At 40.0% G+C, this 27,763-nt stretch overlaps 1 protein-coding gene across 1 annotated transcript in view; it reads right to left on the bottom strand.

Annotated features, from left to right (window-relative positions):
* The window catches only part of gpc5a (glypican 5a), a 110,471-nt gene extending 83,129 nt beyond the window's left edge, over positions 1 to 27,342 (bottom strand). The window contains exons 1-2 of the mRNA XM_051379037.1: positions 26,916 to 27,342; positions 22,437 to 22,598 (exon numbers count right to left, since the gene is read on the bottom strand). Coding sequence (XP_051234997.1) covers positions 22,437 to 22,598; positions 26,916 to 27,066 — 313 coding nt within the window. The 5' untranslated portion in view covers positions 27,067 to 27,342. The remainder of the gene's footprint in view (positions 1 to 22,436; positions 22,599 to 26,915) is intronic.
* Positions 27,343 to 27,763: the final 421 nt, after the last annotated feature.

Below are 27,763 nucleotides of genomic sequence, written 5' to 3'. Positions count from 1 at the left end.
TCATCATCTTTTATCTTGCTTCAAAGTTAAGTTGCCCTTGCTGCCTGATGAGAAATGAAAGCCTAAATATTCTCTAACTGGCAACACTAAAGGCTGAAACCACCGTGCTGTAATATGAACAGGGCTATATAGAATACGGTGTCCCTTATAGAGCTTCAGGGAAGCAATTTGTTCTCTAATCAAAAGCCAAGCTGACAAAAAGAAAGCGGTTACAACACATCAGAGAGTGTTTTAATAAACCAACCACTTCTACCAAACCAGCATGAGTGGTTGTGTCAGTGAGAGGAGAGGAGAGAAAGACTCCATATGTCATGGGAGTTTTTGGAGTGAGAACAGAAACAAGTGGATAAAACAAAGAAGCACGCGCGTAATCAGCATGTGGGACCTGGGAACACGTTCCACACAATATACAAAAGAGGGAAATTTGACACCCTCAAAAACTGCCATCCTCACCACTGGTTCAAGCTCATACATATACATTCACTCATACACGCTCTGTGTGTGTGTGTGTGTGTGTGTGTGTGTGTGTGTGTGTGTGTGTGTGTGTGTGTGTGTGTGTGTGTGTGTGTGTGTTTGTGTGTTTGTGCGTGTCAGATAGTACCCACAGGAAAAATATACAATAAAAATGAAATGTGAAATGTAAAAAATTATAAGAAGCTTGAGAAAAGCTCAGAAATAATTCGCAAATATTGAAAGTAAGGCTCAGGCTCAATCTAAGTGTGGATGCTAACATAGTGGATAGTCTTGTAATATTATTGTAAACTTAGGATAACCATTGTCAGGATCCTGTGGGACTTATTACTGTGTTTTATCGGATTGATCTGATTGATCAGTGGTCGGGCTCCTGACACGTTTTAACTTGATATGACGTTGGGGGATCTCTGAAGTTAACCTGCAGTAAAAACAACACATACTCATCTGTGCACATTTGGATCCAAATATGATCTAGTACAGGCACAGCCTCCTAGATGAGCCACATATTTTAATGCACTGATGGCAGTGTTTAGAGATAGGAGGAGAAACACAAAAGATTAGACACTGAAATGAGGGAAAAGAAAGGTTAGAAGAGATGTGGTGATGGAGAATATCGTATTCTCCATATACTTTACAAATTATTTTCTCAGAGAATTCGCAATTATAATAATATCCATATCATTTGCATTAAACACACACGTACAAGACATCATTGCCTGCCTCACACTCCATGCTTTACAAGGATAAAATGCTCACTTTCAACCCAAAAACATGTATTCACTATCTTCAGCACATGATTTTTTCCACTTGTGAATTTTTTATCACCATGAAAGTAAATGTCAAGCAAATTCTGCTAAGCTCCACTACTGAAAATATTTCTGTCTGATGGATTTTAATGCTCAGGCCGCTGCATCAGGAGGCAAAAGCAGATCATGCTGTTGCTGTTTTGTCTGTCACAGCAGTGTAGCCAGCGCTGTGAGCACTATCTAGCTTTGCTTACGAGTGCATTTCTGTGTGTGTTACAGGTACGCTTGTTTGGGAAAGTGCAGAGATAATGCAGCGTTATGGCATCCAACAGTCACATAAGGGGAGAAAATGTCCTGGTGTGTCAAAGACACATTTGAGGACAGAAGTTCTGTTCAAAATTTAAAGTGAAGTACAGTTAAAGAAATAGTTTGACATTTTGGCAATGTTTGCCTATCAAGAAAGTGAATTTCACGTTTCCCAAAATGTCAAACTACTGTATAAATCCTACCTTTAAGAGAAGGGATAGCATGATCCAGTTTTTCTCAGTTACCACAACTGGGATACAGTGAACCATGACGGTGAGTCAGCATGCATAATACCAACTTTGAACTAGCTCACCTACATGGAGTACAATTGTTTTTAATTGTATCAATTACAACTTTTGTGACATGCCAAATTTCCTACTGTGAAAAAAGTCAGTACAGATCTAATATTAGTGCCGTTTCTCCTTTCTTTTATTCGCTGTATAGGACTGCTTATGAACATTCTTCTTTGTACAAGGTAAACTGACTTAATAATAAGTGTGTAAGTGTATCAGATGGTACATCTTTCTTGTATCCAAGTATTCATCAGATTGGCTTAAGTTAATAGTCAGAATTAATAGTCATGACACCGAGAAGCATTAAAATATCCAGTGTGATTCCATGTTGTTATTTTTAAAACACACCAATAGTGTATTATAATATTACACATTACAGTACGATTTCCCTGAAACATGAAAAGCAAGCTCTACATGTTTTGCCTGCTAGACATGAAGGAAAAACCTCAACAACATAGAAAATGTTTCACCAGTTCGCCTTTATCCCTTTGTCTCTCTTTTTTCAGTTTTTGTCTCAGCTAATACCTGAGCCATGGCCATTCTCACATCATGTGCCTGTCATGAGTTGTGAGGCAATAGTCAGGGTGAGGGCCTGAGAGTCTGAGGTGGGGGGTAACCAGTGTGATGAGGGCTTAGACGGTCCAGTGCTGTACAATATGCACCGATGTGGAAAGATTGACCGATAGCCCCCTGGAGAGGGCGACTACGAAGGGGAGCAGAGAGGGGTCTGGCATGCCTGCAGGCGCTCTGTTTCAAGCAGGCAGCATTAAACACAGTGTCTTTAGTCTTCAGTGATCTCCTACGGACACGATACGTCCAACAAGATCTAAGACTCAAAGATGTGTGGATGAGAAGAGAAGCTGCACCTCCTACACACAGGCACTCTGGTCAGTGAAAATTAAAAACAGAGAGAGAATGTGCTAAGAATGGCAAAGACAAGAGTGGCAGCTGTGAAAGTGCAGTGTGGATGCTGTGTCACTGCGTCAATGGAATAAACAGAAGGCACGCAGAGAAAAAAAACTATGTGCTCGAGGAGTACAGTTACAGATTATTACAGCTCTCGGGTGTATGAAGCAGAGCAGGCAAAGTTATGAAGGGTCCCACAGGGATTACAACACGTGCTTCAGGGGGGGTTACCAGATCAGAGTGTGGGGTTAATGAATCCCACCTGTCAAACTATATAACGAATGTACGTGTAGTAAACAAATTTGTCTGCATTTTATCTCTCACCGGTTTCTTCTTGAGCTTCCTAGGTTGTAATTTTGTCATCAAGTCACTTAACAATTTTCCCACGATTGGTCCATAAACTTAAAAAGGCATGGGTAATAAGCTGATCAGTAATTCTGCTGTCTAAACAAGTCTGCTGTATTAGAAGAACACCCACGCAGTGGTTGCTAGCTGTCCGGGGCAGTTTTAATGACATTATTTTTCACCAAAGAGAGATGTGTGAAGCAGCGTCTCTCACTTGGAGGCCTAGACCAGAGGCCAGGCTTCAGGGAAAGCCTGAGGACAGAAATAACACAAGGAGTGGAAAAAAGGAAAAGGAGTAATGTAGCTTAGAAGTTAGAAAGAGGTGGGTGAGAAGAAGGTATATCTCTTTTTGTGGCTGAAATATTCAAGCCTGTCTAACGCTCTGAAACCAAATATGTTTCTTTGAAGCTGCTCGAATCAATATTTTTATATTTACAATGGATCAGTGTGTAAAAGATAAGACTCTTAGTGACAAACCCACAGCAAATTATCACTTGACTTTGCAGTTTTCCCTTGCTCAATGGATTTAACATTTTAGTACTGTTTTGGTTTTACAACCTGCAACTTTAATGTTTTGGTTCCCTCTCACCACTCCCATCAAACTTGTTTTCAGGCAGTCGTTTGCAGCTAAAAAGCTTTGATAAAGCCACTGTACGCTGCCTGCTCAGCACCACACAGCAGACAAAACTATAGCTAGTGAACATAGTGGAGCAATTAGCAACTAAAGGGTCCGATATTTCCCTCAGGAGTTGGTGGAGATCAGTGTGAATACTGGACTTAGACAAGGTCACCATATCAACATTACAAGGCATTAATGTGTAAATGTTGCTGTTCACAATACCTTTTAAAATGTGGCCTATATCAGATTCCAGTGTGAACTGTACAAAAGAACAAAAACAATGACATCTACGCAGCACGCTGTTGCACTAAAGTTAGGGAGGTTATGGAGGAAGTAAGCATTTTCACTTTTATTTCAAAATGTTTGTGTAATGGCAGCCGTAACATTAATGAGGAGGTGCTGAGGAGGAGAAGAATGAAGAGAAAGAGAGCCAAATTGGCTATTTTGGCCTTTTGCAGGGTTATGGCTGCAAATGACTTATTATTAACTTATTATTAACTCGCCGGCGCATAATTGTGTAAAATGTCGATGTAGATTGACATAAAAGTCGCATCAAATCCGCCGTCGTTGTCCACACTGCGGCTGCATTGAAAAAAATCAGACCTGGTTTCTGATTCAGGACCACATATGGAAGTGGTCTAAATCTGATTTGAACAAATCTGATCTGGGCAAGATTTGAGTGTTCACACTACTTCTGAAGTCTGCCCTGGTCACTGGACCCGAAAAAAAATCTGATTTGGGCCACTTTTGCCTGCAGTCTGAACGTGGTCTAAGGGTCTGGTCTGCTTCACTTAACTAGCAGCTGGACACATGGTGGGTATCTTGCTTAATGTGAGTGGAAGAATTGAAGGAGTGGAGTGTGCGTGTGTGTTGGCAGTTGATAACATTGTATATATATATATATATATATATATATATATATATTTGGATATAGTTTGAATAGTCTTTTTTTTCCAGCAGGAAAAACAGCAGAGCAATGATAAACATTAGCAGCTGTGGGCCTGACTCACTTTAAAAAGTGTTTTCCTGCAGGTGTCCCTGCTGTTCCACACAATGAGGACAAAGAGCGATAAAACAGCATAAAGACAAGACAAACAGGGGATAATAAAACAAGTTAGACAAAACATTCTTCATATGAGGGCTAAAAACATATATTTATAAGTGAATACAAAACAAAAAGCATACATAATTTGACAGAAAACATCTAAATCTAAATTTAAATGTATACAGAGAAAGGTTAGACAGAATTAGGGATGAGATTGGTTTATGAAATAGTCTCTTAATCCCTGTATAAATGCCTACATTTTAAAAAGGAGAGAGCAGCATATGAACAGAGCATATGAGAAGAAAGGATCCTAAACCAATTAGCATGCACACGTTGAAAAATGTATTTCATCATATTCTGTTTTGATCTCATGAACATTTAACTGGTTTGGATGGTATTGATTTCGGATGAATGTTGAAGAAATTAAGGAAGGAAATTGTGTGCATCGTTTAGAGTCACTATAAGAACCCATTATAACATGCCACACAAACTAGCATGGGTTTTTTTCCCTAGGCTGCTGGCATGCTAAACAAATTCTGATATATGAACAATTAATGTTTGAAAGCTTGGGTATCACCGGCTATCTTCCAAATATATTGGCTATTATATACCAATCACAAAGCCCATTCAGTTAAATTCCTCAGTAGCTGAGCTTTTCTCCATGTCTAAAAGGCTTTTCAATTTTATCCCATTTTCTTCCTTTCTCCCATAATTGCTGCACTTCTCATTTTCTTTAATGTAGGATGATCTGGTTAACTGTGACAGGGGTAGCTAACTGAGTGATGACTTACACTTAAGGTCAGGGCTTCTGGCAGTTGGCACTAAACCAGAGAAAAATGATTTTTATTCTACTTCATTATGCCATCTCTTTCTGTGTGTTTGTGTTTGTGTGTGTGTGTGTGTGTGTGTGTGTGTGTGTGTGTGTGTGTGTGTGTGTGTGTGTCCCTTGTCGTCTGATTGGTTTGAGAGGTACCAGTGACATAAAGCAAGCATATGAGACATCAGATGAACAAAATAAAACAATTACTAAACCACTATGAAACCTATAATATACAGTAAGGTTAGCACAAACATAGGTATAGGTAAAGCTAGTTGAAGATGTGAACTGATAGGAAAATGCAGAGCATTGCTTTCACCACCAGAGGGAGACATTCTTCATTTTAATATGCAGGAAATTGGATCGGTGTGATGTTGAGCAGGAGAAAACAGAACAGCATGTTAAATCTGAATAAACATGTATGGCATGTTCCCTCAACTACTGCCCACCATCTTTAAAAACAACCACAGATAACTCTTGATTTTTATTTTTCCCTTTAGTAAAACCAACACACCCATAAAGAATATAAAACATATTATATAAACCATAAAAACAGCCCCAAACCAGCAGATTTGCACACATTCTCATATACTTACATCACCTGTTTATGCTCAAATATTACAGACACTGTTACTCATTGATTGTCTCTTCCTCCTCTCTCACTGTTAGTCACCCTGATTTGCTCTAGGTGTCTATACTAAACACCTACAAAATGTAATTCTAACCACAAAGCATTCAAACAAATAAAATGTTATTTGATATCAGGATTTCTTAGGCAGACACACCTTTCTGTGATGGCAGTGAGAAAAAATTTGCTTCTGTGACTAAAAATATTAAATAGAGTGAGCAAATAGGTCTTTAATAATCATTAAAAACACTGAAATATGGCCATCAAATGTGGTTTACAAATCCCACACGCTTTATATTATTTACAACTCAAAATCTAAAAGTGGTAGGCCTACTGCAATTTTAACAAAGACATCAGATGATACAATGGCTTGACAGACACTTGTGTGCAGGCGTTGTAAATATAGTGCATCAACCAGACTCTGTTTATTTCTGTGTGTGATTGTATTCATAGACATGTCAGGAAAGGGATCAGTCAGCTGGATGAGAAATAAGATGAGTCTTTGTAGTTGAAGATCCTTTTAAAAACAGAGAAAACACCAAAAGCTCCTGCTCTCTCTCACACACTCACAGAATAAGCAGAGGCATGCATGATACAGTAAATGTACTACATCGCAATGCATCCCTAAATGTGCACTGTGTTGTGTGAACAGATCATATCAATATCAGCTACTTTGTTTGAAGATTCCCATGTTGCCAGGTTTCGAGCACTCAAATGCCAACAGCCGACCTCAGCTGAGCTGTTGAGCAAAGCAAAGATGGCTTTTATTAATGTGATTCATCCTCTCTGAATGGCTGCGACCACAACAGAGAAGCCCAGTGACATCTGATAGGCTGCAGAAAAGGCCATTCTCCATCTAGAGAGGATGAGTCAGTGGCTCTGCGGGTTCAGCTCATCCCAGAGCAAAAGACACACAATGAAAGTCAATGACTTACAGAGTGGCACAGAGAGTACAGTCAACAGAAAACTATGTCTTCATTGTTGCTCATTAGAGGATGAAAAAGCACCGGTATGCTTTGTTGTTCCAGGACTGAGTTCCATGACAATGTTTGTGGTGACTAAAAAAATAGAAAAGGTCTGACACTGATAGATGTCAAACTCAAAAAGATGTACAGTAGAGCAACTGCAATCCAATTGTGTTCCTGTACAGTGCAGAGAGACAAGCGTGGTAATTCTTTATTTAAGTCTGAATTCTTCCAACCAATTTTTATAAATTGGGTACTAATTATAAAGAAAATTTGAATTTCATTTAAAAAGGAAAAAGCTCCTTTTCACCACAAGTAAATGTTCATTATTCAGTATATTCTTTTTTACTTCAGATAAGTTTAATTGTGTGCTTGTCAGTTGACACATTTTTGCATGTTCAGCAGATCTGCACTCTCTAGGTTATTCTTGCAATTAACTGGAATTATTTAATTGTATGTTATGTATTAAGTGTACTAATTGAACACTGTCTCTATTTTCCCTAAAATCTGTACCAATTACATAGTTCTTACACTGCAAATTACACACCCGTAAAGTGTTACCACATGCGCTTCTACCTGATTATATCAATCAACTTTCTTTGACGGCTATTTTATTTGGCCGAACATCAAGAATTTACTTTCACTTTGCCTCTCTATAAATCACCATTCCCAAAAAATGTGCGCAAAGTTGCCTTAGATTTACCTGGTAATAAATTAGGTCTGTTTTAATATATTACCTGCCTTCCTCTCAGGCTCTAAACTGGAAGCTGGTCTGCTCTGACCGAGTTATGCTAACAAACTAACAGACTCTTAAGCTGCTGGATATAGAACGTAAAAATAAACCTGCCTGTAATCTCTGCAAGGAGCAGCGTTGCACGTTTACAACGTTAAAGCACTTATTCACCAAAATCCAGTGAATGCAGCCCTGTCAGGGTTTTGATAAGAGTTTTAAATAATCTTATTTTAGCTATTCTGGCATGACAAATTTTCACAGGCATGTTAGTTTGTGAGCTCCGTTATCACACAGCACAACACAGAGCTTTCCAGGTTGGAGCTGACGAAGTGTCTGACAACCATACATCCAGTAGGAGACAAGTAAGCTGGCTGCTCAAGCAAATGAACGTATGAAAAGACAGAAGAGTGACAAGAAACAGATAAGGCAAATGAATCAGCATCAAGACAGCACCATTGTACACACACACACACACACACACACACACACACACACACAGAGGCTGTGAAGGCAGACTGTGTTTCACCTCAATCTTCTGCTAAATCGGGACAAAGTGTTATTCAGTGTGCGTGAGTGAGCTCAGTGTACCTGCCTGCTCTGATCTACAAACAAACCACTGAGTAAAACTGGCCCTTTTATCTACGCGTGTGTTTGTGTGTGTTAAGGCATGTGCAAGCATGTTTGCAGAGAGTGGTGGGCAGGATAGAGAAGGCCATATCAAACTGTCCCATCTCAAAATGTTTCTCTACATAAGTTTCAACCTTCTGGATTGTCGATCTGCCTCCTTTTCAACTTGGCAACAGCAGCCAAGACTGACCACTCTGACCTGCAGATGGAGGAGAAAAAACTGTTCCTGAGAAAAAGTTAAAAAGCCCTGGGATGTTTTCTTTTTCCTTCCGTCTTCAGTTCCCATAAAGGGGGCATTGTTTTAAAACTGAAAACAGTCGCCTGCTCGGAGGTGTTACAGAAGTGTGTTCTGGCTCGGGGTTTCTCAGAGAAGGACGTTGAGGAGGGGGGTGAAATGTGATTTATTTTGTTAAAATTATGCATGAGAGGAGAGGAGGAAAATAAGGAAATACGGAAAGGAAAAGAGGTGAGCAGAGAAAGAATGAAAAGAAGGAAAGAAAAGAAAATAGAAAGGAGAGCAGAGGGGAGGAAAGGAAAGAAGGAATGAAGGAAATGAGAATAAAGAAAATGACAAGCGGAGAGGAAAAGCAAGGAAAGGAAAGGCAGAGAAAGGAAATTAGTTGAGAGGAGGAAATGAAAGGAAGAGAAATGAGATAAGGAGAGGAGAGGTAAAAAAAAAAGGAAAGAAAAAATAAAGGAAATGAGAGGAGAGCAGGGAAGAAAAGAGGAAAGGAGAGGATAGGCACATTAAGGCCGTAAGTCATTTTGATCTATTTTGCCTGGAGTCAGACTCAGCTTACCATCAGCCCTTATCTCTGTGTACTTCCTCCTTCACATCAATAAACACGCTCCTCCCTACATACATTAACAGTTGGCAAACACATATTTAGACAAATTCAGCCCTCCCGTCAGAAATCTGAAAACACCCACCAGCTACAACTAAAGACACGTCCCTGTGTCTCTCTCTGTCTGTCTGTCTATGCATGTACCCTTTTCCTTCCCTCTCTCCCTCTCTCTCAATCTCTCTCTCTGCTGCTCTCTCTTTCCTCCAGAAGGCTTAAAAGTCAATATTTGAGGATCTGTTGCAGCTCTTGAACACTTCAAAGAGCACAGAGCTCTGCTGTGAACATAGCCTTTAATATGCCGTTCAGGAAAAGAAGCAGAGAGGGTCAATAAAATGGGGCACAAGTGCTTCTATGTAGGGAAGTGTGTGTGTGTGTGTGTGTGTGTGTGTGTGTGTGTGTGTGTGTGTGTGTGTGTGTGTGTGTGTGTGTGTGCCTCTTATGAATAGGTCAAATATCCTCTCATACATGCTGCACATGTATGAGGTCTGCACAGGTCAGGTTTAGCACACGTTTCGATTTTCAGAGACACACACACACACACACACACACACACACACACACACACACACAGATAGAAACCCAGACAGAAAGAGAGTGAGCTGTCACAGTTTTAAGAGCCAGAGTGAAAATAATAATATTATAATAAAGCTTTCATTAGCTTTCAAAGGTGGCTCTGTGTGAGGCTGTTGAGGGTTTCCTGTGGCTGGCCTGAGGGAGCTGTTAGATGCCGTTGAAGGAGCCAACAGGGCTGTCATAAGCCTGAATAGAGAGCCTAATGCTCACAGCACGCCAGTGATTACCTCTATTGAACTGGATAATTACATTAGATTTATAAAAAGATGATATGGAACATTAGGTTCAAGGGGTCGGAAAGTTGTAAGCTGTGTAATTTTACCTCGTTGACTGGCTACAAAAGAGGAGCCATTTTGTTATCGATGAACTTGTAATTACGATAACCCCTTACTGAGTATGACAAAGCATCCCTCCACAATGGGATTCCTGCAAAACTAACTTGTTAAAAGGTAGTATACCTTCCTGAGACAGTGATATCAGAGACAGCTTTTAACAACAGTAAATCTACATCACAGAGCACCCCATAAAGCCTGTTGTCCTGCTCAGCTCGTATATGGGTTATTAGCGAATAAATTAAAGGGCCAGTGTGTAACATTAAGGAGGATCTATTAGCAGAAATGGAATATAAGATTCATAGGTATGTTTTTATTAGACTATAATCAGTAGTGTTTTAATTACCTTAAATTAGCCTTTTTTATCTATAGAGGGAGTGGGTCCTCTAGTCCGCCATGTTTTGTAAAGTAGCCCTAAATGTTATTTTATATTTTTTACTTTATACTTTGTGTACATTTTTAACCCTAATGTATCACCTTTGTGTCCTTATGTGAGTGCCATAAAACTTCAATTAAAAGCAGGGTCCCCATTAGACACAGGTGTCATGTACTAGCCTGGTGTGGCTACACATTTTGACAAATACACACAGGTCTCAATCAGATGCCTGGTCTGTATTTTATAGAAATTCTTTGGATGTATAAAACCTCTTGAAGCCCGCTTGAGTCTTACTCGACAAAGCAGATATTTCCAAAGGACAAGAATCAGAATCAACCAGACTTATTAGCTGATCCGGCCATCAGACACCGGTCTCCCAGCAGTAAGGACAACATTCATTTGTCACTCATACCAGGATACTAATGATAAGCAGGACAATTATGCCATTATATCTGCCATGTAGGGGAGAAGGACAGGATGAGGGAGGGAAGAGAAGAGGAGGGGATAGTGGGGGCAGACAGTAGGCTTGGTGTGTTGCTTTGTGTTGCTATGTTTAGGATTTCATCGTCCAGACGACTACAGACTAATCCCTGGAGACTCCTTACTTACTTACTTCCTTCCGTCAGACTGACAGAAGAAGTGATTTCTCTTCTCCAAACAACTACAGTGAAACAGAGAAGCACAACCCTAAGAAACATGCCAAGAGTCCAAGCTGAAAAAAAACATCACTCTGATGTTTTCATAAAAAGTGTGTTTGTGATGAGCAGTTTCCTCCTGGTATAAGTTAAAGAGATGCATTTTTCCCAGTCAAATGTTCTGATGTGCCAGAGCACAGCCATGATTTGTGTCTGGTTTATCGTTGAGCCGGACATCTAAATTATTTAAAGAATTTTGGTTTAACTTGAGGACTATTTCCAGAAAAAGAGCCTATTATGGCCCTGAACCATTCATTTAACATACCACAAAATCAAAAGTAACATGGTCTGTGTGGAAAGCTGTGTGTGTCAGCTCAGTATTGGCTGTACACTGCTAACAGTTGTAAATTTTTTAGCTGCACAGTCAGCTCTCCTGCACAAATATCACACTGGAATATTACCCTGCTGGTCTCCACACAGCTCACAACACTATGTAAATCTCTGAAAGGAAAAAGAAAACTGTAAATCTGTCATAAAGATACAGTTCCTGTTTAGCAGCCTGCTGTATCATCTAATCTAGAAAATGGCCCTAAGACAACAGCCAGCAGCCATAAATCTCCATTTCAAACGGGCACACAGGAGACAAACAATGTAAAGTGCTGACTAGTGTGTGTATTTTTAGGGCTCATCTCTATGCAGTGAGTGGTTACAGTGCAGTGTGTTTGTGTGTGTGTGTGTGTGTGTGTGTTTGAAAGAGACAGAGATGAAATATAAGACAGAGAAAGTCAGTGTGTATTCATGTCGGCAAGTTTGTGTGACTTCTGATGTTCACCTATGGGACACAGCAGTAGTCCCAAGATTTGAGGAAGTGTGCCAACTAAACTGGATCTCCTAAGCAGCAATAAACTGAACACACACGCGCAGAATGATGGAGAATCAGCAATTAGCTTCACGTCTGAAACTGTAAAAGCTCTCATGGGTTTTCTGGTGGAATGTCAGATGAGGACGCCGGGTATTAAAAAGTTATTTATGTAAAAAGACAATATAAGACTGCAATTTGCACGCCTTAGGTTTCTGCAGTTCAAAAGCTCAACAACTAAACTAAAATAACAAAAGAGAAAGAGAAGAATGAGACCTATGTGCTCCAGCAAAGAAACATGTTGTTAATGAAAACAGTTATTTGGTTTCTGGCAGAGAAGAATAATAGAGCTCAGGTCTGTTGGTTAGATATGACGCTATAGCCAGCAGATGGTTAGCTTAGCATAAAGACTCGTCTATAAGGAAACCAAAATCCACCTAGCAGCACCTCTAAAGCTCACTAATGAACATGTTTTGCCCCAATATTTAAGCCAAACAAAAATAAAACACCAGTAACCATTTTATGGGTTATGTGCCTGACTATTTCTTGGCTGGAAACAGTTGCCAGGCAACCGGTGGGGACTCCAGGAAGTCACTGCTTCCAGGCAAGAAATATTCTGGCACCTCAGAAAAAAAGGCAAATTGTCATTTTTTTTGTTGCGGATTTAACAAACCCGATATAATGAGTTAATTAGTGAGATTTAGATGTCGATTTCGGCGGATTTTGTTACCTTTGACAGAGCCAAGCTAGCCATTTCCCCCTATTTCCAGTCTTTTTCTGCTCAGCTAAGCTAACTAGCAGCGGGCAGTATTTGACCTTAAGCCATTGTGGTGATATCAGTCTTCACATCTAACTCTCTTACTGAAAACAAAACATAAATATTCCCTAAAATATCAAACCATTCCATTAAGTAAAGAGGGAGACAACGAGATTAGAAAAGCGCTACATTAGCCAGCATGTCTGACACAGGAGCTGCAATAGGAGACAGAGAAAAAAAAACAGCCGTGGTTAGTCAGACTACGTTGTTTCTTTGCAGCAGCCCAACTGCCTGGATTGTTGAAGGGTATTGACTCTGAATAATCCTGCTTCCCTCTAAATCCTCATCCTCTGACTTCAAACGCTGTGCAAAGACTTTCAATAGAATCTGGCATCCTCCCAACTTTCTCTCCATCAGTCGCTCATTCTTCTTCTTCACATTCTTTTTCACTCTCTGTCCTCCCCTGGATCAACTGTCCAGCCTTGAATCACAAAGCCAAGCCCAAATTCTGTGGAGATCTCGAGGAGAGGCCCCTGCAATGGCTGGCACACACACACACATACACCAACGTATACACACACACACACACACACACACACACTCCTCTTGTAGGACTGACAACACAAAAAAGGCACGGCTGTAGACCCGGTGACAAAGAGTCTGATAAATGAAAAGTCCCACACAAAGGAGCAGAGAGCAGGTTAGAAAGGATTTTAGACCAGCAGTGAGAATCAACCAATGAAATCTTCAAACAAATCCAACAACCACTCAATATGTTCAGTTTATGCAAGTATTCATCACACATTCATCTTGCAAGGGTCTGAGGTGGTTGGTTACTATTAGAATCAATGTTTGTCCACTGAAAGTAAAGCATTCCCATCTTTCATTTTCCACACAAACAAGATACACACATTCTGCTTGACAAGAAAAAAGCGTATTCTTTGTGGAGGTAATAGTTTGCTAGTGTTATGACTGAGAGTCCACAGTGATTGCTAGTGGCCCTATGAGGTTCTACTGTGAGGTGTGTTGAGGTAAATGCTAACATCAGCACACTAACTTGCTTGCAGTAAAAATGCTATCACACTCATGTTTTACAGGTATAATGTTTACCATGTTCACCTTAATTTAGCATGTTAATTAGCACTAAACACAAAGTACAGCTGAGGCTGATGGGAATGTCATACGTTCTACAGGTAGTTCTTTATAAACCAAAATACTGGACACAATGAAATACTGACCTGAAGATGGAACTACATGAAAATTTATGAAATCACCAAAGTTATTTAAATTCACCCCGAGGTGTGCATAAACATCTGTCCCGACTTTCACAGGAAACCATCAAAACACTGCAGACACATTTCACTCAAAGCCACAAAATGTCGACCTCACTTGTGGCTCCGTACACTAGTGGGAACGTCAGGGGATCAGCAAAATCATTCCTCATCTAGGGGCCATAAATATCTGAATATCAAAATATTGTGCCAACCCGCCATAAAGATTTATCCTCTGTGCATTATAAATGTCTGTATTACATCTAACGGCAATCCATCTAATAGCTGTTGAGATACTGCATTCTGGTCCAAAGTAGTGGACCACATGAACAACTGATGTGGCTAAAAACAGCTTTAAAAAGATCTACAAATATGTCACTAGTCATTTTACACAGATCTGTATGTTTGCTATGCTGCTCACTCCCAATCAAAATGAAAAGCTGACGCCTTTTATCTCACGCCTCTTATATTGTAGTATCGGGTGTTTTTTTCATAACCAGTAACATAACCTTTGACACGGTAAAACAAAAAGCACCCTCTATATGAGACAGCCTGATGTTGGAGGGGAATTTAACACGAGGAATGCTCATTTTCGAGACAAAAGATCCTAAAATGCAAAGTCCTATAAAAAGCTGCATATTTTCCCTGACTGAGGCGAGCAGCCAATTTGTGACCAACATAGAAAGTTTACTGGAAGGGAACACTATGTTACTGTAGTCAGTGATGCAGTGCTGCTCAGGGCTGGTCACAGCACAATATCTGTCCTTGGTAAGAAATTACTGTTTTGAACTTGAAATTCTTGGAGAAATGTGGATTGCAAAGGAGCAGTTAGGTAAGTGTGGTGGCTGCTGCTGCTGCTGCTGCCCTGCTTTTAGAACAACTTTTTCTTTGCATGAAGTCCCTTGAAGAGCAGCCTGGTAATCACACTGGAATATTAGTAAACACAGGAGAAGTGTGTTTATGTTTATTTCAGACAACTGAAGCAATGAGTCAACAGTGGACCAGTGGTCAAATGAGACAATCCACAATATATTTGATGTGATTAGTAAATGGGCCAGAGCACATTACACAAAGAACCAAAACACACGACACAATACACAAATCCAGTGATTGGTTTGTGTGTTCCGCAATCTAACGGCACCGCCATTACTGCGGCGGCAAGTCGTAGAGACGACTGAGTCATAGTGACTGATTAAGGTACCTTATATGGATAGCAATGTTAGCTTTAAACACTTTTAATTAAAATTTTACATGTGAGTCAGACATTTGTTACAATAGCCTGAAATAGAGAACTAGATTAAAAAACTGACTCCTTGACCATCCACCACATTTCAAGTGATGTGCTGTGTAATACTACTGCTAGCAAGAGCTGCATTTACTGATTCATGTATTAGTCAAAAACAATAATAAATACAACTTAAGGGTTTTTCATAGGTATTCAAAATGATTTCCTTAAATCGCCTTGCATGCAAACATCTTGGTACTCTACACGCCCAGGCAGTCTATGTATAGTGTATGGTCGACAGGGGTACTCTTCATTATACTACAGCACCGCCCCTAGCTTCTAGCGGGGCTTATAGACTCTTATCAGGCTTTCAACATCAGAGTCAGTCAGTTTGTTAATCGTCAAAATAGATTCACTAGTGATATAAATAATGAGCCAAATGAATGCTTTCAGCTCTTACAACCAAACCAAACAGCTTTAACATTCAGCCGCAGGCAGCTATCAAAGATTCATTCAGATTTTTAATGTAGACAAAGAATACACCGCTGTGTGAAAAGCATGCATCTTCAAATCTGGTGATTTGGAATTTTTCAGTAACAAATGAAGGATTAAATCTTTAATGGGCTGACAAAATTATGTTACTTCTTAAGTAACTAAAGCACTTAACACACACTGGATTAGGTTAAAAATCCATTGTCAAACAGCAAAAAGGAAAGAAAAAAGGCTGTTTTTCTAAGCTCTTTGTTTGACATTTTGTAGATATATGGACTAAACACAACCAGAATTTATGAACTGAAACTCTGCAACAAATACATAATCTGTCTAATCAGCAGAAATCAAAAAACTTTACCCCCCCCCTTACTGAGACCTCCTCGTTTGGCACTGAGTGAGTTGTTCTAATTCGATGGCTGATTGTGGTCTCCACTCAGTCAAGCGGTGGGGCCGCTGCCACTCAACTATGTTCCTTTTTCAATTCAAAGAGTAAAAGATGGGCAGCACATCATTTAAAAAGTTGGTAAACAGAAACACAATTAGCATTTATGAGTGCAAATAGCAAGTCCTGAGCACAACGGGCTAGCTTTCCACTTCAACAAAACCAGCACTCAGTCCTGACCGTTTGATCTTACATTCATCAGCACCACTTGCGTTCCTGACAAAACAGTAGCTCACAATTAGGAGGGGCGCAAATAAAAAAGCAAAGGCTGACTAACGATGTCTGCTGGATTCCTGTGTCTCGTGTTGTCTAGAACTGTTTTTTTCTTCCCAGGCTACAAACCAAAATGAGACATTGACTGGAAGGAAGACCACAAGCCACAGAGTGTTAATGGCCACAACAGCTTCATGCCACAAACATTCAAGTAACAGTAGAATTAAATTTATTACAGCCAGCCTCAACTTGCTCATCAAACAGTCATGTAGTACTGGTGGAGGCTTTAAGATGAAATATGGGACACGAAAGACCTTTTTTTTTATAATACTGACAAAATAGTGACTTAGTGTCAGCACTTAGGTTTGCTATGAAATGAGTGTGCATAGTAGGCATTACTTGCTTTAAAGGAATAGGTTAAAATGTTCCGTACACAGTAGGTAGATAGTTACATTTGGACAGATCCAGGTTCGCTGTTACCCCCCCCCCCCATTTCTAGTCTTTATGCTAAGCTAACTGACTGCTGGCTGTAGCCATATTTAACAGATAGACATACGAGTGGATTTGCTCTTCTCACCTGAAAGAAAGCGGATGAGGGTATTTCTCAAAATAAACTATTCCTTCGAGAGGTCACAAGCCAAAATGTGAAACTACTAGTTTATAATTTTATAGGTTCATTTTGGTCCATGACTGACTGCCACACCAGCAGGGTTCTAACAAAATCCATCCCTTCTTTCATCACCAAAGGAAAGACATTGATTTTATCATTTACAGAAGCCACAGTATCCTTTAGTCAGTACAAGGCAATACACTGCTTTCTAAATAGTTCCTCAAATCAAAGCTCGTCCCAAAGGAAGGCAATTCCTTTGATCTGGTGATCTCAGACCGTTTTGCTACGATTTGAGAACCCCTCCTCAGACATTCTCTCAGCCATCTTAACAGCTGATTCCTTGTGGGTTCTGTTTCTGAGTTTTATTTGACTCCTGCCCTACGGGGAGCTGGGATTGCACAGGTCGGTTGCCATGGATGTAAGACAAACCTGCGCACAATGAAAAAAGATCTCCCCTGAAGCCCCGCTCAGCAGGCTACATATTTGTGCATTGTGAGGACGATGTGCAGGAACCTCACAACCGGTGGATGAAAACATGCAATCCTGGGGGACTTACTGACAGACCATGAGCAAGTGGGGAGAGAAAGAAAAAAAAAAAGATGTGCTGGAAAGCTCAAAGGCCGTCTGCTTGACAGTATGCCATCAGCTCAGTCTTTATTCTTTCTATTTTTTTCCACCCACAGTTGCCCAGCTATCTTTTGGCTGTGAAATGACTTGAAAGGCAGCGGTCAGGTTCATTTTAGGACGAGATATTAAAATGTTGTGGCAAATTTCTCTGAAGAAAAGAGAAAAATGTAATGAACCATTACTGCGGGATGAGCTGCGCTTTGAAGCTCCACTCGTAATTAACAGCTCTAGCCCTTGTTTTAGCTTATTCGTGTTACTCATTATGTTAAAGTATTGAGCGCTTTTCAACATAAAAGAGGCCCTTGAAGATTTGGGAAGAACTGTGGCCCATTACAAGCACAAAAACACCAGCAAGTCCCCCAGGAAAAAAACATTTTAAATAGCATTTTATTGGTTGGTGTTATTTTTCCGTGTCTCCTGAGTGTTTCAGACTTTTATCCATCTACATTCCTCTAATTTCTTCATCCCCCCCTCTCCCTTCAGCTGCATCATATAAAGATGCCTAATTGAAGGCTTTGCGCAAAACAAATGACCACATTAGCCTGCCCCCTTTTAACTCATCCTTCTTCCTGTCTGTGGTTGTAATGCATTATACACTCTGCTTGTTCTCTGTTGTCTCTCAAATTACAGCCCAGGCTGCCAATCATTTGGAGACCAAAACTAAGGGACTTGTTTTTCTGCATAAACCCCAACCCACCCACCTCCTGTCTATTTTAATCTTGTACTTCACAAAATTGTTTATAGTGAAGCAAAACGGTAGGCTTAATGCTGAAATGTTATTCAAATTTCAAGATGATCCATAAAGTTGTTGGCCCTTTCCCACTTCCATTAAAATCTGAAAACACCCAAAACAAAAGAAACAGTCACACAAGATGAATAACAAACAATTTACTCATATTAAGTCAGCATCATTGAACACTGCCTAGATAGGAAAGAGAAATTAAATGCTTGACTTGTGTTTCTTTTATGTCTGCACATGAACAGCAAAATAGCTCTTTTTTTACACTCTGTTAAAACCTAAGAACCAACTAGACATTTCTGTCCCTCCGTGGTTCCCATACATATGGTGCCACAGTGTGCTTTCTCCATGTGACAAAGACTCTTTAAACCTCTACGGCCAAATAGAACAATGCCACGTGGGTGGCTTTCTTTCTCTCTCTGTTTGTGTGTGTGTGTGTGTGTGTGTGTGTGTGTGTGTGTGTGTGTGTGTGTGTGTGTGTGTGTCTGTGTGTCTGTGTGTCTGTCTGTGTGTGAGTAAACAGATACGAAAGATTGTAAGTCTCAAAAAGTCTGCATCAACATTTGAACAAGTATCAGCTTTCATCAACACAGATTTACTTCAATAGCAAGACAAACAATGTTGGACAGGTGAAGAAGAATAGTTTAGTTTGTGGTACACATTTCTTCATGTGTATTTTAACTAAAGTTGTCATAATGATTACACAATAACTTTTAAGGCAAGATATGTTTGGATTACAACTGATAGGATTAGTCAATTAAAAAGATGATGCAATGTTGAATAGTTCCCTGTTTTGTTTGTATCATGTACACAAACTAGGGGGCACATGCATGCATCTTACGCGCTATTCCCCTGATCTACAGTTGATGGCGTAAGGAGCCAACAAACAAAGTAATGTCCAGACAAAGTCAACGAAGAAGATGACTGCCAGCAAGCAAACATAGATGTAAACTCAGGATTTAAAATATTAAACATCAGCTTTGCAAATGTTTTATGGAGGAAGAAAATGCACTGAACATGGACTTGGACTAATCAAGCAATCTGAATGTGCCAACTTTGGCTTTGGGAAAGTGTGAAGAGCATTTTTCCTTATTTTCTAAAATTTTGGAGCCCAAACAATTATTTAAACGACCAAGAAATCACATTATTCAGTAATGAAAATAATACGTAGCTGCAGCCGTAGTTTAAACTGTAATTAAACAAATCACAAAAGCACCATGGGAACATGACATAATGACTTAATAAATGTAATACTCAGAGCAGTTATACTGCTGCTGTGACTCCAATATGAGACTTAAATTGCTGAGCGTCTGTTGCCACTTGTATTATGCAGCCTGGTTGTTGGGAGCAGCCGTCGATGTTTGTTGACTGATGAAAGCCGATGTTGACAGGGAACTCTGTTTGGTTTGGCAGGAGCGCACACTGGCTGCCATTCCACAGATGAAACCATGTGAGCGCTGCTCATTTTGTAAGGATTTTTTAAACAGCTACCAGTTCTTGCAGCCTTGTTTGATTTGCCCTGTGTGAACATACCTGCCAGCTCCTAGGCTGTTACGAAAACTTTAAGGGCCAGAAAGAAAAAGAAAAAAAACACACCTTCAGACATTTAAGGAGGCATATCAAAGGAAAAGGCTGGTGATATTATATATTTTCCAACTGTCAAAAAGACCAAAACCAACAATGAATTGATCCTAGTAACACAGATTGTCTTTGTAGCCAAAGCCTGATTTTGCTTACTCTTCTCTTCCTGAGCTGCTTTGTTGTCCAAAACCTATTAAAAACACATCAGTGAGCACTCTTGTAACTCTGTGACATATTCTTTCATTTGAGTCAATCCCAAATACACCGTCCTGCTGTTGTAAATACTCACTAGAGCACTAAATATGTTTTAATCCGTTGCTGGAAATAGTCCCCAACAATGTACTCCTGACGGATGCTTAAAGTAGCATTTGCTTAAAATTGCATGAGGGGGGGCTATACATCTGTGCCTATGCTTTTAAAAAGATTTACATCTTCAATTTGGGGCTGAGTGCCACAGACAGTGTTGGGAGGTCAACAAGTATTGAGAGATGACGCAACATTTAGCTGATTTTGTTCTTTTTAATGGGATTTTACACAGGGTTTGAGTTATCATCTGAGCTTTGTTTAAAATAAGCAACATTAGGGGTGGAGATAAAAAAAAAAGTAATAGCCTACACTTTCTCACACACACACACTAAATGCAACAATTGTATCAAGTAGATTGCAACAAACAAAGTTTCAATAGACCGACATTTGCCAACCGAGACCCATCACAAAGGGAGAACGCATTTCCATCCTTTTTGGTATCATATGAAAGTAGGCGTCACTTTTTTACGCACTGCTGACTGTGGGTGTGCAGTAACCTCTCCTATGTAGCACACTACTAGTGGGAGGATACATTGGGTTTTGAGCTGGAAATCCAATAGAGAGCAAGCAGTCAATACAGAGAGATATAATACTCATTACACTGAACTATGCATTAAAATTATGGTTGTTTGGTAATGCAACCCCCACAGACGTAAGATTTTTACTTCTTTCATGGGAACTCAGACCCCTTCTAATGGGAGCTCGGCTCCCACCGGCTCCCACATAACTTGAAACTTAATTTTACAATAAGAAATAGATAAAATAACGCCTTAAACTAAAAAAAAAAAAACCTGCACTCAAACAACTTTTATAAGGCTGTTTGCAACTTTGTTCTAAGTTGACAGTATTTTAGAGGCGGCATGCTCCATAAACTTGATCATAAATGCTGAGTATTTTAGTTCAACTTCAGAGCCTGAGTAGACACATCAAACATCTGACGACAAAAAACAGGCATTGCCCCTGCAAACCTCAACTAAAACACTGTGATCATGCAAGACTCTTCTATAAATCATTTGAGTTTCGGAGGAGGATAACAGCACGTCTTTAAACTGAGAGAGACATCGTTAAAGTGGATTGGTCTAATGATACGTCTGCACAATTCATGTCATAAGCTCCGCATTTGTTGCCCACCTATTTCAGCCGTCATATGACAGCTATCAGCTGGAGTGGGAGAAACACCCCACACTGGACAGGGAGAGTGCACAGAGAGAGGCAAGTTGTTCCCTGTAAGTCGACTGTCAGTCACTGCTGAGTGAAAGGATGGAGCCGAATGGAAAACAAATGTGGGGATGGATAGCCAACTGTTTATGATGGGATAAGTGCGTAGGAAGTGAAGCTATTAGCAAACCCCCCAGTACACGTCCCTGACAGACATTCACCCTTACAGACCGCCTCCTCCTCCTCAGTCTCCTACAGGAACAGCAAACCTATCTAATCTCAAGATCAGAGTGTAGCGGTAGATCTGGAAGGAGGACAGACACAGCTCTGTTTGCTCTGATGTGGAGTCTCACTGCACGCGCGCACACGACACACACACACACACACACACACACACACACACACTGACTCATCCACTGTTTTTACAGCACCCACACAAACCCAAACTCCTAAATGTATACTCCAACTCGGAGAAGACACACAAACGTCTACACACATACAATTATACACATAAACATTTGCGCTCTCACCTCAGCACACGTTTATGAAGTTTAAACTCTACAACAGTGACGCCTAAACACGCTCCAAACTCACGGCTCAAAACTGAAAAGGTGACTGGATTTGCTGTTAGAGACCCCAGACTTTAGATTGCCCTGTCTGAAGGTATCAGGCGATCCAATTTTTACTTACTTATTTACTTTCTGTCCGGTTTGTTTTTACATTCATATTTGTAATTGCCTCTGTAATACTGCCTTTGCAAACTCATACTTGGTCTCTCTTCCCCGTATCTTTCATTGCTTTGCTTTGGTTTCATGTACATACAACACTTTGTAACTCTGTTTTTCCAATAGTGCTACATAAATAACAACACACAAACCACTTAACGCTTACCTTGAAAAGCAGCAACACTGCGCGAGATGAGAAACTTGAGGCTGGAGCTGGACGTCTGGAGAATGTTCTGTATGTCTCTCCGGGCCGCCACCTGGTACTTCTCCTCCATCTTCTTGGTGCAGCAAGTCAGGTTCTTGGACACGCACACCTGAAGGTCTGAACCTAGGAGGCATTCAGATTAAAAACATAAAACAGGGGCCTGGATTTACAATGGGACAAAACTAAGAAGCAGGGTAGCACAGGGTTAAGACAGCCAGTAAGAAAGACTCGGTTTCCATCTTTTGCTGGGATTTGACGGCCCCAGTTTGTGCCTCTCGTGTATTACCGTTACATTCCAGTCCCAGAGATAAGCATTTGTTTCTGTGACAAAATAAATACCCAGCAATGTTTGAAAAACCCCAAACGGTCTTTTAATAACATTTACCTCTGTTCTGAATTTCCACAATCCTCAAAGACTCTAACCATCTGGCTGACCCATTTCTCAAATTGCAACTGTATTTCCTAATCCAGTGAGCTGGAAATGACATATGTCTTTACTCATTTTGTCCAACACCAGAAATATAATATAAAGTAAGGAAAGTAACATCAGTATAGTCAAATACGAGTACATACTACATTTTTGGTTCACCTCAAGCAAAGACATATCACCTACGGCTAACATCATTAGGAAAGATGGATTAGGAGACTTGGAAAATGCAAAATCTTTTTTTTTTAAATCAAGATTAGACAGTATTGTGGATTATGGAAAGGCCTTCAGAACAGGAACCAGTTAAAAGGTTTAAAAAAACAACAGGTACAAGTTGTTAAATGACCTTCAGCATTTTTCAAACATAACCAGGTACTTATTTTTCAGACAAAGGAATGCTTACCTCTGTGACTCCAAGGTAATACTAATACATGAGAGGCATAAACTGGGGCAGAGGATTTGCATGCTCTCTTTAAAGGTGCTCCACTTTCCTTTACGCATTCCAAAGACATGCAAGTCAGGTGGATTTGACACCCTAAACTGCCCGAAGGTATGAATAAGTGAGTGTGACTAAGTATCTTCTGTATTATCTGTATGATAAACTGGAAACTGTCCAAACTGACAAGCAGCTTTCCTGCCTGTGGTAGCACTCAGCAGCAAGAGGGGAGTCTACAGCGATGCTAGCAGCTCTGTGAGGCTGCACAGCGGTGCTTTGAGCTCAGTGCTAACAACAGCATGACAATAATTATCTTGGCCAAAAAATTGCATTATACAATATTAGCATGATAATCACAATAATGAAAATGTTATATAAATATATACATATACTATACTCAATATAGGACTGTATGCTGGCAAGCTAGACAGCCATGTGAGAATAATTCATAATTATCCTGATTCACAATTATCAATTAATCAGTTTTTAAATGCAATATGCAATAATATCGTATATCATCCCATCCCTAGCTAACACACTGAATGACAACGCTAGAATGTTCATGTTAGGTAGGTATAATGTTTACCAAGTTCATCATTTTAGTTTTGTGTGAGGCCCGAGGCTGATGGGAATGCCATAAGATTTGTAGGTGTTTAGTCACTTTGGTATTGGATACATTTAAATTCGGACTTGGTCACTAACTGACACCAACAATTACAATTCATCCTCAAGGGGGGCATGGATGTGTGTACCTTAAGTTTTTTATTTATCAATAAAGTGCTTCTTGTGTCTATCCAGGTGTTTCACTCAAAACCACCAAAAGTCAGCCTGTTGCTGGCGCTATAGAGGAAAAGTCAAAAATACAAGATCTCATGACAATCCATGTGGATATACAGACAGGTACACACTATTTTGCACCCCATGTTATTGCATATTGCATATAGTGTATATATATTTCATTATATTTTCTATTATATTTTATAATATTCTTATTTTGTGATTCTCCATTGTACTTTTACACTTCTGTACTTTTTCCCCTATACTGCTGTGTCTGATTTGAATTTCTCCTACAGGGGGATCAATAAAGGATCATCTTATCTTATCTATCTCTAATTAAAAAGGAAAATCTTGAACGAATGAGTGGAGAAACATGACAAATGCAGATGCTTTCACGCAGGACATTACATGATTTGATAAGAGTAAAAATGATTCAAATAACTTGAAAACCTGTGAGAAGGGAGAGGGTTCCAGAAACAGGGAGGTTTGTGTTGTTTTTTCCTTTAAAAACTGTCACCCATAATCTCTATTTCAGTCTGAGCCAAAGTGGTGGACTGACTGACCGAACAGAGATTGCCAATAAAGAGAAATCACAGTTTAGCAAGAACAAGGTACATAAAAAATAAACACATGACAACAAATCTGAATACTAGGACTACTCTTTGCATGAGGTGAAAGGAACATAAAAAAGGTCATGTATTTCCATTAGTGCAGAAGACCCCTACATCCTGAGAGTATATCTGAATCAGAGCGTTATCGCCTCTCCAAGTGATGTGTCTCAGGTTTTCCACTACGAACAAAATGTAAGCAATCTGCACACATACGGGACAATCAAAACATCTTAAAAGCGACCCAAAACTTTGCAAAAGCCTCTCTGACATGCCTAGGCAGAGCATGCAGAGCTGTTGCCAGAGACGCTATCAGCTCCCTGTGCGAGGAGGGAGCAGAGCAGGCGATGGCACACGTGGAGGAATTCAAACTCCCCCCAGATAAGACAACTTGAAAGTGCCCCAGGTCTTTTTTTTTTTTTTAATGCTTCCCAGAAATATTTCCACTTCCAACACCACAAACATCAGCTTTGTTTGGCCGAAGTGACAGACTTCTGACTTACTGTGTTCTGACCTAAACTCGAGGCTGTTTGGCACTTCTTATTACATGGAAACAGCTCGCTCTCTCTCTCGGATTCCTGGAATTTCTGGAGGTTATTTTTCACAGGCCCACACTCAATTATAGAGAACTTCTACAATCAGGCTCTAGGATCGACTACACCTCTTGCTATGATCCTATCTGATGCCTTTCACTATATTAATCTCAATCCATCGAAGAAAACGATTTACATCTTTCCAATGTAAAGATGTATTTGGACTTGGGCTGCCAGAAAAGGTCAGTAGAGGTGCAGTTACAAACAGTAGCAAGTGTTTCTACAGGAGCTTATCATCGCTTAAACTACAAGTGATGCCCACTGCACAGTTTTATCTCAGAGAAGTACTTTTCAGTTGGCAATTTCTGCAAAGAAACAGCACAGAGATTTAAATCCACGAAGCCACATGCACAGGCTTATTCCAGGGGCAGGAGCGGTGATGGCATTACAAGGGTTATTTAGAGGTTCAAGGGGTATTTGAGGGTTTTCTGTCAATTGAATCAGCTTCCTCACAGCAGCAGCAGCAGAGGAAAGGGGTGGTGAAGTTTATAGGGAGCAGTTTGTGGCAGGATGGCAGTCAACACCATTTAGATTTACTTTTCCAAGAGGAGCACAGAGAGCAGCAGCAGCAGCAGCAGCAGCAGCAGCAGCAGCAGTCCACTCAATGACAGCCCACATGCAATATCCACACCCATAATTCCCCCAAATCTTGTGGACAAGTATCATGGGGAATTACATTATGGGTGGTGTTCATGAAGTTAAGTGAAGCCTAGTTTACCTAACTTTACACAAAATAATTCCTGTTTATCCCTGCAAGCCACTTAACTGCTTTAGGCAGCTGAAAAGAGCAGAGGTTTTTTTTTCTCCCCTGTCATGACCAACAAGTAATCTGAGCAGCTTTAGTTCCTAGTTTCATGGGATTAAAACAGCACATTATATATGAGCCGGTGCACTGCTGGTAATAAAGTGTAAGTAAGCAAAAAGTGATACCTTTTATAGTCAGTTTTGTTGTACAAACACAAGGGAAATCTATCTGCGCACCTATCCTGTTGCTCAGCATTAAGTGCAATGAAAGCAGATTTTCAAGAGCAATGAAAATCATCCACAGTATCTGAGATATGACATAATATAGTCATATTCATCATGAACCTGCCATACTGCTGAACATAAACTACAGTAAGATATCTCAAAGATATCACTTTAAAAGGAATGGACTCAACTGTGAGATGTATTCATGCAGTGATTTAAGACTCATGCAATATCTCCTCTAAATATCTTGATTTAAGAGTCACACAAAAAGATGCCATTTAAACAGCTCAAAGCTCTTCAGTTCCACTGTCTATATTATTATCATAACTGCACACACGCCTCTAAAATGTGTTTAAAAAGGTGTGTTTTGTAACTACAAAGAGCACTTCAAGAAGGCAGAAAATGACAGGTTAAAAGCTACAGTGCAGTTAATGAGCTCTGGAGGAACAGTGTGGTGAATAACTTTTCAAGCTTATATTTCTTGGAATAAGCGGTTGGCATGAAGGATGTAAATGAAGAAAATGTACAAAATGCTGTAGAAGAAATGTTACATAATGTGTACCGCTGATTTGTTTTGTGGGAATTTAACTGCAGGAAAAAACACACACTGGAACTGGAACTGGAACATACCTGGTCTGGGACTTAAAGGCAATAATTGATTTGGTCCAATTTGTCTGAGTTGGAAAACTTTGCGCACTTCGTCGCATCTGTTCGGGCTTCCAAATCCTAATCCTGAGCAACACGCCAGGAAGAAAATGTAGTTGGTCCACAGCACACCCATTTTAATAAAATAAAAAAATCGCGGGTTAATACTTCCCAAAAAAAAACAAAAAAACAAGCCCGTTCGGGGAAGTTAATGTGTCTTCTTTGAACCTCCAGTCCTCTCAGGTGAGTTCGGTCCACATTTCAAGAGTCAGGGTTCAGCGTCGACCATGTGGGGTTCGCGGTTTGTGTCGAGGAGACGCTCCGGATAATCATTTAAATCCAGACACAGAGGGAAAGTTGCTGCGGTGTGACTCTGTTTGAAAGCGGCATGTTGTCCCAAGTTGGTTGGACCGACAGCAGAGGCGGTACCGTAATGTTACCTGCACTCCGCGGCTGGATGTGCAGCCGACCTGTAGCCCGACAGCGCCATCTAGTGGACGAGCCTCGACTTCAGTTTAAGACTTATTGATTTATTTATAATGACAAGTTAAATACTGTGTCGGCTACAGAGAGTGAACTGCAAATTCACCTCAAAACAGAAATTATGAAATTAAAAATTATAAGTTAAAAGGGATGTTTTTATTTTGTTTAAATTACCTCAAAATTACTAGTTCTGTATTTTTAAGGGATTTATTCATAGATAGTTGAAGGCAGAACTCATTTATGATTTTTTAAATATCCTTTATCTAAAATTCTGCGAAATTAAAAAGTGACAACCATAAGTACTTCTCAATTGGGAAAACTTTTTTTTGCTTAATGATAGGCTATATAAG

This window comes from Dicentrarchus labrax, unplaced genomic scaffold (assembly GCF_905237075.1).
Source record: "Dicentrarchus labrax unplaced genomic scaffold, dlabrax2021, whole genome shotgun sequence".
NCBI classification, from domain to species: Eukaryota; Metazoa; Chordata; class Actinopteri; family Moronidae; genus Dicentrarchus; species Dicentrarchus labrax.
This window is presented reverse-complemented; position numbering and strand designations above follow the sequence as displayed.